This window comes from Oreochromis aureus, linkage group 15 (assembly GCF_013358895.1).
Source record: "Oreochromis aureus strain Israel breed Guangdong linkage group 15, ZZ_aureus, whole genome shotgun sequence".
Classification (NCBI taxonomy): domain Eukaryota; kingdom Metazoa; phylum Chordata; class Actinopteri; order Cichliformes; family Cichlidae; genus Oreochromis; species Oreochromis aureus.
This window is the reverse complement of record NC_052956.1, coordinates 8,685,884-8,703,085: the sequence shown is the minus strand read 5'-3', so window position 1 is coordinate 8,703,085 and position 17,202 is coordinate 8,685,884. Positions and strand designations below refer to the sequence as shown.

Here is a 17,202-nt window from a genome sequence, read left to right as displayed (position 1 = left end):
CTTAGTTCCTTGTCTAATGTTTTTCCCTTTGATGTACAGTCCATCTTAGTCTCATCTCTGTGTGTCCTCCCCAGTTTTCCTGTATGTAGTCTGTCTCTTCTCCATTTGTTTCCCTTTCTGTCTGTGTGTCTAGTTTGTCTCTCTCTATTTTGTACTTCCTGTCTTACTTTTTAGTCCCTCATCACTTGTGCTTTATGTTTACTTAAGTTTCTGTCACTCTTTGTGTCCCCTTCCTCCTGTGTCAATTCCCTTGTCTACAACTGTGGTCGATTGAACATATGTATTTATGGTTTTTATTTTGGAGTAGGCTGAACTTGCTCTCTTCCTCACTGACTCTATGTCTGTCATTATGTCACACATTGGCTCACTACAAAACACACCACAAATCCCACCAATGATTCACTTCCTTATAAACCACTGAATCGGGTACAGAAACAGTGACGTACTGAATGAAAATGGACGTCACTGATCATGTGACTCTGGCCAGACAAAATAAGTTTATTTAAGGATTTTTTAAACAAAGAAAATGAGCAGTAAGTATTTTTAAACTGTATTTTGGGAATCCCTTTGGGTGTCTGCACTAGTGCTGGTCAGCTGATTTCTAAATAATTTTCTTCTGGAAATGGACCTTGGCTTTAGGATCAAAACTTCCTGGTTACAGCTGTTAAAAGATTGTGTTCAAGCTTAAAGATACACCCATAGCTGAATTTAGTCAGTCCGATGTTACAGTTCTTGGATAACCAAGACATTAAGAGTCCAATATGAGACGTTGCCTGAAGAGATGGGAACAATCTTTACCCTCTTGTTCTGGTATCTCAGATATTGATGCCGTCTTATTAGCTTACTGTATTTTTGAAAATGATTCTTAAAAATGTGTTAGCAAAGGATTTTATACTGACTGATATGGTGCTCTTTGTTTTTTAACAATTTACATTAAAATATTGAGTTCTTAATAAACTGCTGCATGGATCTATTTGACAGCTTGTAATATTTATTGTTAATGCGTTAATGTTTTCCCTCAGGTCAACCACCAATAAGGCTTGTGAACGGCACTGACCGATGCTCTGGTCGAGTGGAGATTCTGCATGAAGGCCAGTGGGGAACAGTGTGTGATGATGACTGGGACCTCAGAGATGCTGAGGTGGTGTGTAGAGCCATGGACTGTGGACCACCTCAGAGAGCCAAATCCAGTGCCTTCTTTGGTAAAGGCCAAGGAAAGATCTGGCTTGATGATGTCAACTGTCTGGGTAATGAGATGTTCCTTGGGCACTGCAGGCATTCATCATTTGGAGAACATAACTGTGGTCATGGTGAAGATGCAGGAGTGATTTGTTCAGGTAAAAAATATTATTGTGTCATTTAATACTATTTTTTTTTAACATTTAAATGCCACTTTGGATGTTTTTTTTATTTTTGCAGATTAGAATTGCAGTTTTTGGTTATATTGCAGTTATTTTCCACTTTTCTCTTCTGGCTCTTGGCGAAGGCGGTCACACTTTTCTCCTCTCCCTTCCCTTATCTTCCTTGTCTAGTCTCGTCTATTTTTTTTACTCTTCCCTGTTGCGAAATCAGTTTTGCCCCGGTTCTTTTATTCGTCGAGGCATCCAGAGACGGCACCGAACTCAGTAGTCATTTTACAAAATCTTTATTCATCTTTATTCATCTTCATTCAAGCATGCACTTCTAGAAGGGAAGACGAGGCCGGTGTCCCTCTGTAACAATCTTCACCTCTTTGTTAGTCACAGCCAGCTTTATAGAAGCGGCCGCATCATAAAACCCCCACAGTGTGCTGCAAACTCTGTGTCTGTGTCTATATGCACGAGCACGTGAGTGCCTGTGTGTGCACGTTCCCGTGTGTATGTGTGAGTGCACGTGAGTGAGTGTGCATATAGGTGTGTGAGTGTAACAGTTTAAGCACTGTGTGTGTCTCTGGTACGTGACTCCCTAGGGGTCATAAAAAACCCCTCTCCCTTCCAGACCACAGTTATCAAGTTACAAATATTGAGACCCCCACACAGGTATCCTCTGGGGAATTTCCACTCAGCATTAACTCCTCTTTGTCTTACTTTCACAGTTCAATTGGGGGAGGGTCTCCTAAGGTCAGGTCCTAAGTCAGGCCTTTATTTATATCCAGGGCAGTGTCAGTGTCTCATAATAATTCTACATTCTATCTAACACATTTCTAAACTCTAAAATAAGCTAAACATTCCTACATCCCCTGGAACACTCTCTCACAGTCTGTTCTCTAAAACCTAAAAGAGGAATTATGGATTTGATCAACTGGTCCCTGAATGCAATTGACACCCTCTTCTCAACGAGAAGCCTGGGCTCGGGTGAGCCTGAGTGTCCTGGAGGTACTTTCCCTGCCGGATACACAATGGACGGGTGGCATAACTGGAGGGTTGTGTGCCTGGCGGGACTGTCGATTGAGGACATTGAAGATATCTACCTGTTCAGAACCATGACAACAGGGTTCTTGCTGATTGGAGCTGGCTTGGCCCTGGCTTATCGAAGATTAAAGAAAGCGGAATCGGCTGATCAAAACCCCACAAGGCTGCCCGCTGTGATTGAAACGATGGGACGAGTCATGAGCTCTCAAAACGGGCTCATTGAGCGCGGCACGGATAAGATCTTCGAGAAGCTTGAGGCTGCCGTGAACACTCAGAATAAGACCTCTGAGCGAAAATTGGATTACATCTTGGAGAAGCTCACAGTGGTCGTGAGTTCTCAGAATCTGCTCTTTGAGCACAAGATTGATAACATCATGGAGCGCAAGATTGATAACATCATCATAGAGAAGCTCACGGCTCTCCAATGGGAGATTGAGAGACCAGTGTCGGACTGCTAGAACAGCTTTGAAATTCACATGAGTTGTTCGCACTAAAGTAAAACCACCATCATTTCATGCGGCTACCACTTGGCGCCAGCTATGGTTTCAAGGCTGGAGCTGAACAAAAACACCCTGATAACAGACTCTGCATAGACTGTTTCTTCCTATCCCACGCAAGGCCACCTGGATTGGCTGGAAGACTGTTTACTTAGCCTGGCAGGGCGAAGGACACTGTCTCAGCTGAACTCTGGACACACACACACATATATATACACATGCAGATATACACTCATCCCCCTCCCCACCAAATGCCTTCGACGCTATTCCTCCCGATGCAGACGGTGGATGTTAGGTCTAATTGTTGAATGTTGCCATTGTGTTTCTTAAATTTGTACAGTCTTAGTTCAAGCAGTATTATCAAAGCTATTCCTTTGATCCTGAGCACCTCTAACCACTTTGTGTTGGGGGAGGTTTTATAGCAGATACATCCTATCTGGAAGATCTACTTCCTTTGATGTAAGCTTCCTGCGTTTACGACCCTTTGGTCAGCAGGAGGACACACACACACACACACACACACACACACACACGCACTTGCAAAACCACAGGCAAGGTACCCTTTGTGTGTATGTATACATCATATGTTAATGACCCTATGCACATTCAAGTAACCTCAATAAAAGGAGTGCTATGGGGAACCTGGCTGAGAGAGTCTGACGGAGGTCAAGTGGGTGGAACGACACTTGGCTCCAGGCAGGCCTCCTCATGCATGAGTAACACAAAGAACGTTGCCTACTTGTGTCTTGTTCTTGCTGTGTAGCAAATTGTCCTGAACGTTCCAGCGAATAGGTTTACGCTACGAACCTATCATTAATTGGTCCTTCGAGCCGGATCCTTCGAATCGACATTCACCGAGGGGAAAAGAGACACGCCGAAAGACTGACGTCAGCCAGGATTTATAGAGATCCTGCAGCAAAGCCCCGAGGCGTGAGAATTAAATCATCGGGCGGTGGATTAGCCGTCTGTTTTTCTCCTCGATGGATGGTGATTGACGGGATTCGGGACTGATGCTACACGCAATAAGCAACACCAAGTAAGTTGGAGAGTGACTCTATAACTGCGGAATTGGGTTTGTGTCCCGATATTGGGTGTGTGTCCTGAGAAATCGCCCTGGGTTTGTGTCCCGAGCGTTCCTTCATTGGGCTTTGTCGCGCGACTGGGTTAGTGTCCCAGAACTGGGTTAGGGTCCCAGGACTGGGTTGGTGTCCCAGTGGTCCGGTGTGAGTCCGGAGTAGGCCTATTTTGTGCTGTTGGGTGGATGTGTTTTGTGTGAGTGGGTGCAGAGCAGTACACGTGGTCTGTGACAGCTATTGTTGTTATTATGGGTTCCCAAGCAACTAAGAGTGCGTCAGAGGGTGACGAGAAGTTTATGATGAAATTTGCTCCTGGAAGCACAAAGTATGTAGGACATTGGCGCAAGAAATATGATTTTGAAGGTAAATTGATTGTAGGACAATGTCAAATGTCAGTAGAGCAGTTGACGGTAAAGGCTGCTTGTGCAAAAGGGAAATAGGAAACAAAAACAAGAAAAAAGGAAAAGAAAAAGAGAAGAGTGTTGCTGTGTTTGTGTTAATGACTGCGGACGCAAGCGATAGACCTATGTTTGTGTGTGTGGGCCAGACGTGGTCTGCGTGTGAGTGTGGCTGATTGTTGTCTTGTAATGGAGACTAAACTGAGTAAGTCTGCCTTGAAATAGGATGAAATACACTGCAAAGTTTTTATTGGGCAGCACGTGGTGTGTGGATCGTTGACGAATGGAGTGAAATTGTGCTCTAAGCAGAAGCGAGTGTGAGAGTGTCTGACGTCACGGTGTGTGTGAAAAGGTATCCAGTTGGGGCAGACGTGATTCTGCAGGTCACCTGCCCAGCGGACAAAGAAATAACATAAGTTGTGTGGTGAATGATAGCACGAAGAGTGTTTGGTGTTTCTCAGCCTGAAACAGCTGTAATGCTACTTTCTGTTTATGAGAGAAGGATAGTTTAAAAGAGAGAGAGAGAGAGATGTGTGTGGTTTTAAGCAGTGATGAGATTAATGAAATGTGATGAGAGGAACACAAAACATACAGAAAATGCATCAACCGTACTAACCCTACATGCATATACACATACAATGATACTCATGAAGACCAGACAGAGTCTAAGCATGAGATTCTGTTTGTCATCTTGTCCAAGTCACTAGTAAGATGAAAGTGATACATAGACTAGTGGACTGAATATTATTAGTAGGACAGATGACTGCATCATAGAGGAAAACAGAATGCTGATGAGGGTCTTAAATGAGTGAGCTGAGTGAGCTGATTGTGAGTTTCTGGTGTGTGAAGAAGTTTTACCATGGCACACATTTGGTTACATGAGAAGAAACTTATTATGTGATGAGACAACAGGGTTATGCTGTATGTTGTGTGTGGCTGATTGGATGAATGTTTGAGATTGATCTGGCTGTTGATTTGTCTTTTGTTACTAAGTTGAGCCTGCCAAATGGGTTGTTACGATTTATCCCCTGGCATGAAGAACACGTGTCATGACTTAAACAAGGCCTTTCTTTCCTTTGCTTTCCTTTATTTTATTTCCTTTCTTTTTATTTTGTTACTTTCATGGTGCACTGAAGGTTTCGTTTGATGATCTCTGTTTGAGCAGATATGCACGATTAGAACAGAAGCGTTATACGACTCGTCGTCGAGAAAACTGTTGCAAAAGTGAGTTTCTCCAAAAGATTAAAATGGGCTCGGGAGAAAGCCACTTATTTGGGACAATCAGAAAACAAGTCCCTGTCGAAAAGGATTCAGCGATGTAATCCAGTCTAAATTCTTTTTTCTTTTTGAAATGACGTCATTGCTGGCAGTAGAAACTTATTGCGTCACGAGGTTCTACTGTCAGCAAATAAAAATGGGGACTGACTGGACTGACAAAAGCTTTCACTGACTTGACACCAGTATGCAAGATTGCACCTCCACCTTGACCTGACAAAAGGGTGGATGTATGTATGTTTTTTTACAGGAGCAGAAAGGTGACAGCAACAGGTTGCATGGGCTTTTGGGCCATGCTGACTTAACCTTTAACTGCCACTTTCTGTGTCTTTGAATTTACCAGCAGTGTGTTATTCTTGACCTTGTATTGTTTACAGTGCAGAGGTCACTGTGAGAAAGTGTGCATACAGATGCGCTGCGCTAACATCTATTTTTCCACAGCAGAGGGCTAATCATATGATCTAATCACATGATTTACAGCAGGACACACCACTGGCTATAGTTTTCTTACGACAGGGCCTGGAGTGAAGCTACTTCAGGGAGAATCCTGGGAATTTTTAAGAGACAATGTACAACTTCATTGTGCATGTCTAATTGTGCTAAGCTGACATAGGGCAAAAGAGAGTTTTCCGGGAAGCTTTCATTTTAAATTGCAGAGACCGTGACATGAGAGATATGGAAGAAGAGACTGAAGTGCAGATCCAGACCACGACCGGGAGAGAAGGCTTCAAGAGGACCAGTGAGAAGCAGGGACCATCTGCAGGACAACTGACAAACGACAGTGGGCTGCACCACTGGGCTTCAAAGGATTGTCATGAGGAGATTTTGAACAGCAAAAATCTTAAAATAAAATGAAAGAGTTTCGACGTTGACGTTGAGGAAGACAACTAAGGTGTACGACGTGCTCTGCCTTAAATCTACAGCGGCATTGAAACGGAAATCAAGGGATGGAGAGAGCGTGCCAAGCTCCAAAAGTGACAGCGCAGAGGGAGACCAGCATTGGAATTATGACTCTGTAAACAGCACAGACACCAGGAGCCATGACTGGGACTGGGAATGACCATCCAATGCTTTTTTTCACTTTGCCATGCAAAGTACTTTGACACTCTGGAGAAGACCTTTCCTCTGTATCATTGTTGTTGCCATTTGCATGTGAGAGCTTAGATTGGGGGAAGATTAAAGATGAACAAAGGGTGGTGAGAGAACAGTGAAGTGAGGATACACAGTGTGAAACTCCTTTAAGTGTAAAATAATGTTGATGTGATATACAGCATGTCAGGAAAGAAATTCTGGTATTAATGTGATTCTTGATTTAAGAATCAAAGGGTGGGATTGTAATGGAATTTCTTTCACTTATGTACTAATCACATTATTTTATCGTATAATGCCTTGGTGCCACTGGATTTTAACATGTCTGACACCCATACTGTAAGACAAATGGTGGGGGTCTAGTTAGGAAGTTGCTGGAAGAAACACTTGGATACATCAAGCGCACTGCAAGAAGGTGACGCACATTCAGGCCAGCTCGGAGTAAGTGGCAGGAAGACCCGGGTACAAAGGGGGGGAAAGCCTCCAGGGCCCCTCGTCTCAATCCGGTGAAGAAACCAACTGAGCCACAGGTACTCATCAGAATGGCTGGGAATGTGCTGTGCGCCTTCTTGTGCCTGTGGACCCAGAGTGGGATGACAGGAGCACATTGGGACAGAGCAAACCACACCCAGTACCCACATGGGGTTTCAACAACTACTGGTGGCAGTTTGGGAACACAACTGCTCACATCAAGAACAAGACCAATTGTTATGTTTGTGCACACATGCCACTGTCTACACATTCTTCTGGACTGTGGCCATATAGCATCACTGAGAGCGAGACAGTTGTTTGGTTGCCTTGGCAACACATCCAGGAGTAAACGTACTTGGAACACTGCCAACTTTTCAGCTTCTGAACCTGAATGGACGGTTGGTTCACCAGTAGCTGGGAAGGTGAACGGCTCTGGTACGACAGACCTGCTAGTCCGACTCCAAGACTTGCTGCAGGACATTGAACAGCTAAATGAACTGGAAATAGGCCAGTTGCCTATGTGTATGAAGGGCAATGGATTAGTCCAAGTTGGAGATTTACCATGAAATCTGAGCAAAGTCAACTGATGTGTTTGAATGTCTATGTCTGTATACAGTTGTATTGTAGTGACATATGATTTTTGAGAATGTTGATTCTTCTTGTTTGACTGTTACATTCAGTTGTTTATTTGCAGGAATACATAATGAATTGCACGACAGGAGTAGATGCACCACAAGGCTGGATAACTTGGATAATGTCTGGTCCTTGGTGGCATCTTCTTTTGAAAATATTAATTCCTGTTTTGGACTGTTGATACTGATTTGCTTACGTATAGGATGTAGTTTACTGTGTATGAGATCAATGAGAAGCAGGTTAACTGCTTACATGTATTAACTGTGAACTTTTGCATCGATAGAAGGTGAATGAAGAGGAGTTGTGTATGAATGAAATCTACACTGTCACTGTCCAAACAAAGGGTGCATAAGTTGAAATTTAAGTATATACAATGACAAAAAGGGGGGAAATGTTAGGTCTAATTGTTGAATGTTGCCATTGTGTTTCTTAAATTTGTACAGTCTTAGTTCAAGCAGTATTATCAAAGCTATTCCTTTGATCCTGAGCACCTCTAACCACTTTGTGTTGGGGGAGGTTTTATAGCAGATACATCCTATCTGGAAGATCTACTTCCTTTGATGTAAGCTTCCTGCGTTTACGACCCTTTGGTCAGCAGGAGGACACACACACACACACACACACACACACACACACACGCACTTGCAAAACCACAGGCAAGGTACCCTTTGTGTGTATGTATACATCATATGTTAATGACCCTATGCACATTCAAGTAACCTCAATAAAAGGAGTGCTATGGGGAACCTGGCTGAGAGAGTCTGACGGAGGTCAAGTGGGTGGAACGACACTTGGCTCCAGGCAGGCCTCCTCATGCATGAGTAACACAAAGAACGTTGCCTACTTGTGTCTTGTTCTTGCTGTGTAGCAAATTGTCCTGAACGTTCCAGCGAATAGGTTTACGCTACGAACCTATCAGTGGATCAAGGAGACCAGTGCATATGCTGCAGGCCCTGATGCACTCTCTTCACTGGCTGTCTCTCACCCTTTACCCATCCCTGTTGCTTGTCATGTGTTTCTATGGTTTATTAAGAGTTTTTCATGTGCTATGTGCAGAGGTGTTTTTTTTCTGTTCTCAAACTGATCTCCCTCTTGGAGCTCAGTCTGGGGGGAGTTCTTTTTTCTCCTTGTCTTTCCTGATGTTGTGTATTTTCCATTGTTCGGTTCCGGGTCGCTGCTTGTGTGGCTGACCCGCTAGCTACCTAGCCTGACCTGTCTCTCCAATGTGATGTATGTATATTGTATGTACGGTCGGCAAGGTCAGTCTCTCAATTGCCCCTCGGGGATAAATAGTCTTCTGAATCTGAATCTGAATCTGAACACCAGTGAGAATATCCAAAATACTGAGTAGGTATGACGAACTTTCCAAGGCAGAAGCATAAATAACAGAAAGTAGTAGAAGTTGCATGAAGAGCCAGGATGAATAATCTAAAGTAAATGCACATGACTTGAAAGAAGGCATAGCAACTTGACGAAAGACATTTAGATGGCCAACCAGGGGAGGAAGCTAATGTTTAAAGGATGGGCAGACCGGAAATTTGAGCAGGACTTGATTACTTAGGATGCCTAATGTGCCCAGAAACTCTAGACATGGTGGACAAATTGAGTTCTTATCTGAAAGGGGAAAGTTTGAGATGGCTTAGGATGAGTGTAAAGCCTAAATTTGGCTAGTGGAGAATCAGTAAGCAGATAACTGCCAGTCGCGGAGGCTAATAAAAAAGGTTGAGCGTTTTATTTTTATGAGTATTATTACTATTATTATTACTATATAAAATTCCCAGGGTGTGGCCAATTAAACAATGATATGAGCACGGGCTGAAGCTGCATTATACAGAGGTTCTGGGAACCCAGACCTATTCGAAATTGAACATGGCTTACTGCCGAACCTAAGGCTGGACTAAAGAGAGGAAACACTGAAATGCTGACGTGAAAACTGCCGGATGGTTGCAGCCGGGCGTAATGCAATGTGAGATCAGCAAATTCTGTTTTCTTACAAGCCTTTCGAGGATGGCGATGAAGACAGGATCGTAGACTATGCCACGAATGACTGAAATGATTGAGAGCAACTAATAGCATGGACGTGACAAAGACATGGACACGATTGCACGAAGGAGACTGCAAAGGAGAAGTGCAGTGAGATTTAAAGTGCGTGGCATGAATGCCGTTTGGCCTATAGAAGGCCGGGAGAAAGTGATGGGACTACACCAGTGATGTCACAAACAGCTTGACAACATGGAAAAGTGGGAGTGATGTCAAGCTTAGATTTAGCCAGAACCCTATGTCATCCAAAAATGGAATAACATTCCTATCACAAAAGTTTAGGAACTGTTATCTTCAGTTCCCAGATGTTTACAGACTGTTGTTAAGAGAAGACAGGATGCTACAGAATGGTAAACATGGTGGAAAACAAACCTTTGCCAACTTTCTTGGAACATGTTGTTGCCATAAAACTCAAAATAAGCAAATATTTTTCTTACAGTTTTATATTTTCTCAATTTAAACATTTGACTTGTTTTCTACGTTCTATTGTGAAAAAGTATGGAAATTTCTGTTGAAATGTTCTTCATATTTTCTTATTTTTAAATATATCGTCTGGATTACAAAATAGTGAACAATATACCTAAATGCATCACAGTTGTTTGTTGGTCATTCTTCCATACCTTTGGCTACATATGCTGTTTATTTTGCCTTCACAGAAAGCTTGGCAGTCCGCTTGGTTAACAGTACTGATGAGTGCTCTGGAAGAGTGGAGGTTCGTCATGGCGCCCAGTGGCACACAGTGTGTGACACGGACTGGACTCTAAGTAAAGCTGGAGTGGTGTGTGAGTCGCTGCAGTGTGGGACGTGTCGAGAAAGCTCATGGTGGTGCTGTTTTTGGCCGTGGCAGTGGGCCAGTGGTGGAGGCAAGCAATTCATGTTTCGACAATGTGACATCTCTTCAGCAATGCTCAGTCAAAGGTTTTACAAGAGCAACCTGCGGGCATGAATATGATGCTGGTGTTCTCTGTGCAGGTAAACCCTTATTATTGTGTTCACAATTCAAACATAATTTTTCACGAGATCACACACAGTATAAAAGATTGCTGTGGTGTGATGTCACCAACTGCTTTGGAGTTTTGAAACTAGATGTGGTGGTGGTGGTAGGGTAACTGGTAAACTACATGCTTATTGGTTAATAATTACAAGTTGTTAGCCACTGATCATACTTTGAAACAGATAATGACTGAGATTCATGCACTTAATTTTTTTTCTCTTTTTTCCCAAGGGGTCACCAGAGCAGATGAATCTGTATTTTTGATTTGGTACTGACTTCAAAACAGATACTCTTTCTCATTTAACCCTCCCATTTAATCTGTCTTCATATGGGCACTGGGATTACACTCGCCTTCTCTCAGTTTCATGGTTTCTGTTTTTTTTTTTTTCCTAGTGTGGGTTTTTTTGTGGGTTTATTATTTGGTGGGTTTCTTTCTACATTTTTAGTCTTTTGTGTCTATTGGTATTTTCCAGTGCGTCCTAGTTTAGTTATTCATATTTGTAGTTCTTAGTTCCTTGTCTATTTTTTTCCCTTTCCTGTATGTAGTCTGTCTCTTCTCCATTTGTTTCCCTTTCTGTCTGTGTGTCTAGTCTGTCTCTCTCTATTCTGTACTTCCCGTCTTATTTTGCAGACCCTCATCATGTGTGCTGTTTTCTGTCACTCTTTGTGTCCCCTTCCTCCTGTGTCAGTTCCCTTGTCTCACGATTGTGGTCGATTGAACATATGTATTTATGGTTTTTATTTTGGAATAGGCTGAACTTGCTCTCTTCCTCGCTGACTCTGCGTCCTGTCATTATGTCATACATTGGCTCACTATTTCTTGCACCAAAACACACCAGAAATGCCACCACTACTAAATATTGTATGTTATTGTGCAGCACACAAGACCGACAGTGCACAATGTGCTTTGAGGTAGCAGCAAAGAAAGATATAGTTTGTGTCTGTGAGCACCCGTGTGCACATCTGTGTGCGTGAGTGCGCTTGTATTCAAAATGTTTCTCCATGTAATGATCTGCTAAAGGGTATGGGGAGCCATAGCCCCGCCCCCCAGGGCATGAAACAGGCATGGAGGAGATCCAGGCCCCAGATATCTAGAGGGCCCCCAGGCGCGAGAGCCCAAGGATGACCATCGGAGGCGCAACCACGCCACCCTCCTGGAAAGAGCTGAAGAAAGCCCCAGATGTGGGGTCACCCAGCAGCCCTGGTGCGGAAGCCATGGGGGGCTGCAGTGACGTGCCCACAGGCTCCGCCGGCAGCCACGCGCGACAGAAGGAACCGAGCCCTGGGCCGGAGGTCCGAGGGCCCCCCACCCGCTGAAAGGCGCCAGGCCCTGCCAAGCAGCCACCAGGAATGAGCCGGTACATACCTGAGCGCCCAGCCCTGGACACTGAGAACCAGCAACGCACCAACATCTGAGGGCATCAGCCACCGACAGGGTGTGTTGTGGGGGTGATAGGTCCCCACACCTGGGGCTGCCTGAGATGTGTCCAGAGAGGTGGAGTCTAAGATCCGACCTGACATAAAGACGCAGACAAACAGGCACACACAGACACAAACATGCATTCCCACCCTCATGCACACATATACAAATAATGGGCACTCGCCCCAAAGTGGAGACAAATAGAAATGGACACTGTACACACACTCACTCCCCAAGCATACTCTATACCCCAGGTCCAGGTATCCTTGCCTCTAGAGGGGTAATCTGCCCCTAGACCCAAGAGATGTTGCCCTTTTCCCTCAGTTGACAAGCACACCGTCCCTAGTCCTGCAGCAGCAGGGAGGCCCAGCATCCCAGACCCCGATCAGATGGCCACCTCCTCCTCCCAGCCCCCTGCCCCAATGAGGAACAGAGAACAGGGGTGTGAAAACCCCATACCTTTCTCCATCCGCTCATATGTAGTTTTGCTGTGTGCTGTTCTAAAGTGCATTTAAAACACGGGAGGGGCATGGTGCTTTGAGATGGCTTCGGATGAGTGAAAAGCCGCTCCGGAGAAGCTATTGAGTTGTTAATAAATTGCTAAATGGGATCTATTTGACAGCTTGTAATATTTATTGTAAATGCTTTAATGTTTTCCTCAGATAAATCAACAATAAGGCTTGTGAACGGCATTGACCGATGCTCTGGCCGAGTGGAGATTCTTCATGAAGGCCAGTGGGGAACAGTGTGTGATGATGACTGGGACTTAAAAGATGCTGAGGTGGTGTGCAGAGCCATGGACTGTGGAACACCTCAGAGAGCAACATCTAATGCCTTCTTTGGTGAAGGCCAAGGAGTAATCTGGTTTTCTTCTGTCACCTGTTTGGGTAATGAGACATCCCTTGGGCACTGCAGGTATAGCCCCTCTGGAAGTTTTTCGTGCAGCCACAGTGAAGATGCAGGAGTGATTTGTTCAGGTAAAAACTATTTTGGCATTAAATACTGTGTCTGTTTTATCTTAAAATATGACTTTTTTTTTTTTTTTTTTTTTTTTTGCTGATCAAAATTTCTCTTTTATTTATATTACAATTATTTCCATGACACCAGTGAGAATATTGCATGGATTTCAATTAATGCAATTTTCAGGCACCAACTAATTGCTGATTTTGTCCTCTTTGCTTTGTAGCTACCATTCGACTGACCAATGGGACTGACATGTGCTCAGGAAGGGTGGAGGTCCACCGTGGTGAACACTGGTCACCAGCATTTAATATAAACTGGGAATGAATGAAGCTACAGTGGTGTGCAGAGAGATGAATTGTGGAGAGCCTGTCAAGATTTCAAGGTCATTTGGTCAAGGTGAAGATCTGAGAGGACATGAGATCCACTGTAATGGCACAGAGAGCTCTCTCACACAGTGCATGTTTAGGAACTATACCAGATCTATCACGGATAGTATTGAAGAGGCCTCTGTGGTATGCTCAGGTAAGACTTGATGTTATATTTCAAAAAGAAAATGAATCCATGAAGTTCTTTATCAAACAGATCAAATATGATTTTTCCAATTTAAAGTGTTTATGCAAACCATCAGATCAATATTTTTGTAGTCTAAACACATGTGTTAATGCATCAGGTACAACCCGAGTTATAAATGATGTCACTATCTTCACATATGTGTGCTATAGCTGTGCATGTACCCAGAAAAGATCAATAGGATTAGGCCAGCCAAAGCACACACAGCCTATTCACAATCACACAAAAGAATTGGACCATATAAGATATAAGATGCTGTAAATAGGCTGTATGCACATGTTTCAGTCAGCTAGCTGGCCGCTACTATTTAGCATGAAGCTGCATCTTTGAACCTTTGTTTTTATATTGTTTTCCTCTCTTCTTCACCCTTCCTTTACACAATTTTGCTATTGAATTGCTCTAAATTATTATTACACATCATTAATCCCTTTACTTATAGAGGTCAACTTGACCTTTTTGATACCTTAAAATGGACAGTCTACTTCTAGGTAGAACAAATGCAATATGGCAAATTATTTTATGCCTAACAAGTTGTTTCACCATTACCAGCATTTAGCAAACACAATGTGAGAAAACAGATGAATATTAACCACTTACAATGGTAAATGCTATTAATTTGATGATGTACTGATCACCCAGTGAGGGTAATATAGCCAAGGGGCAGAAAAATTGAAACTATGAAGAGAGCAATTTCTGAGTCATTTTTGATGCTGTAAAACAGCGGTCCCCAACCTTTTTTCCGCCACGGAGTAGTTTAATGTCCTTACAATATTGTCACGCACCTGCCTTTAAGGTGTCGCAGATAAATACAACGAAATAAAATGATACAGCCAAGACAAAAACTGTGGTATTTTTGTAAATATAATAATAATCATGAATTCACTGTGTAATTGTGTAACTTTATTAGCAGCGTCCTCCTGAAATGTGCCAACAACATTGAGAGTAACATCCTCCTCTCTGCCCCTTAATGCTCTCTGGTTGCTATAGTAACACGTAAATATTTCTTTCAAAATAAGATGCACAACTACAACACGGGAAAAGACAGAGTTAACGATAAAACCCCGAAAACCATACATTTCACACCCGAGCCTCAACTCGTGCCCGGTACCAAACGACTCATGGACGGCACCGGTCCGTGGCCCGGGGTTGGGGACTGCTGCTGTAAAACATATTCCATCTGTAATCATAGCTGATTAAGTCTAAAATGGTCTGTTGGTGTTATGATTATTTGGTATTTTAGCTTTGCATTTTTATTTGCATTTATGAAATTATAGTACATTTATATAACAACTCTGCTTTCCAGGTAATGTGAGATTAACCGGTGGATCCACTCGTTGTGATGGAAGAGTTGATTATTTCAATAAAGGCCAGTGGGGACTGTGTGTGCTGAATCCTGGGACATCGATGATGCAGCAGTGGTGTGCAGACAGTTGGACTGTGGGAAGCCCCATAAGCTTATTCAGCTTGGCCCTGGTACAGGACAGACCTGGACTGATCAAATTGAATGCAATGGAAGAGAGTCTACATTGAATCAGTGTCCACAAAGACCATATCCAGACAGGACTTGCAACAACACTGTAGTGGCTGGTGTTTTCTGCACAGGTAAGAAAAACATACAAACCCAGTTCAAAAAACAAAAAGTTTGGATGTTTTTTGAAATGTAAGTAAAGACTGAATGCAAAGATTTCCAAATCCATATTTGATTCACAATAGAACCTAGAAAACAAATTCACATCATCAAAAAGTGAAATTCTTTTTGGAAAACAAGCTGTGTCCTGTGAAGTAAAGAGGTGAGGGACCACACTTAAAAAAGAGTAAGAGATTGAAATATTCATTGCTAATACTTTAACGTGTGGAAGACTTTTGCCGCAGCTGTGATGCATGTTCCTCACACAAAGGGCCACAGGACCAGTCCCGGGCTCAGCTTCAGCAGCAACCAGCAGGAGCTCCAATGGAGCGAGTAGCTGTGGACGTCATGGGCCCATTTCCTCGTACAGACAGAGGAAGCCGCTATGTCCTTGTGGCCATGGACTATTTCACCAAGTGGCCGGAAGCATATGCCATCCCAGATCAGGAGGCTGAGACTGTCGCTGATGCATTAGTGGAGGGGATGTTCAGCCGCTTTGGAACAGCAGAGACCCTCCACAGTGACCAGGGGCGTAACTTTGAGTCCAAGGTATTTGCTGCCATGTGTGAACGCCTTGGGATTAAGAAGACCCGCACCACCCAACTTCACCCCCAAAGCAATGGACTGGTGGAAAGGTTTAACAGGACGCTGGCCCAGCAGCTAGCCATCCTTACCTCAGAACACCAACGGGACTGGGACTACCATCTTCCCTTATCCTCATGGCCTACAGGTCGGCAGTGCAAGACTCGACCCAATGTACGCCTGCCCTGCTCATGTTAGGGAGAGAGCTGAGAACTCCTGCAGAGTTGGCTTTTGGGAAGCCCCGGACACGCCAGAGGCACCACCAGGCCGGGACTACGCAAGGAGGCTGCAGGACCGGCTGGAATCTGCACATTCCTACGCCCGGGAGCAGCTGGCGAAGGCAGGCCTGCGCCAAAAGAGGAATTATGACATCACCACTAAGGGGAGGCACTTCCGTGCTGGGGAGCTGGTGTGGGTCTACAGCCGAAAGAGAAAGAAAGGACGGTGTCCTAAACTGGGTAGCAGCTGGGTGGGGCCCTGCAGCGTCCTGGAGCGAGTGGGGGAAGTTGTTTACAGGGTGCAGTTGCCTCCTAGAGGGAGGAAAGTGGCGCTGCACAGAGACCGGATGGCCCCCTATAGAGGGCAGTCCCTCCCCACCTTCCCTGAGGGACGTGTACAGAGCTCCCATGACCCTGCACAGAGGGACCTCCGGCCGGAGCTGCATTCCCCTCCCTCGGACTCTTCACCTCAAAGCCCTGAAGCTCCGTGTACACCCCAGGGGCTCAGGAGGTCAGGGAGGGAACGTAGGCTACCACCCCACCTCAGAGACTGTGTTGTTCCCTCGGGGACGAGGAACTTATTGCTGGAGGGGCAGTGTAATGATGGTTAAATGTTATTTTACAGTGACATGTTGGTTATCTCTGCACGCTGTTATTTCTTTAAGATACATGTTTGGTTGTGCTGCAGGAAAAAGGGAGTTAATGTGTGCAGGAAGCGAAGGGGGGTCCTTGTTGTTGTGTGTGACTGTGCGGGGCTGAAGTGAGTTGTTGCACGAGAGCACTCTCCCCGGAGTTAACGGCCCGTTTGCCTGTGCCACTGAATAAACGGACAAACTGAGACCAAAACGTCTGGTTCTTGAGAACGTTACAATATTATATATTTACATGCTTCCATCTCCCGTTTCTGGTCGGTGACATCTCTTACTTTTCGACTCTTTTCTCCCTCCTGGCGCTCACAG

General features: G+C 44.3%; 1 protein-coding gene across 1 annotated transcript in view; it reads left to right on the top strand.

Moving 5' to 3' along the window:
- LOC120433199 (deleted in malignant brain tumors 1 protein-like) overlaps positions 1 to 17,202 on the top strand; it is a gene marked incomplete at its 5' end in the record, with an annotated part of 53,164 nt that overhangs the window by 577 nt on the left and 35,385 nt on the right. The window contains 4 exons of the mRNA XM_039599076.1: positions 1,023 to 1,337; positions 10,526 to 10,666; positions 12,608 to 12,725; positions 15,183 to 15,418. Coding sequence (XP_039455010.1) covers positions 1,023 to 1,337; positions 10,526 to 10,666; positions 12,608 to 12,725; positions 15,183 to 15,418 — 810 coding nt within the window. The remainder of the gene's footprint in view (positions 1 to 1,022; positions 1,338 to 10,525; positions 10,667 to 12,607; positions 12,726 to 15,182; positions 15,419 to 17,202) is intronic.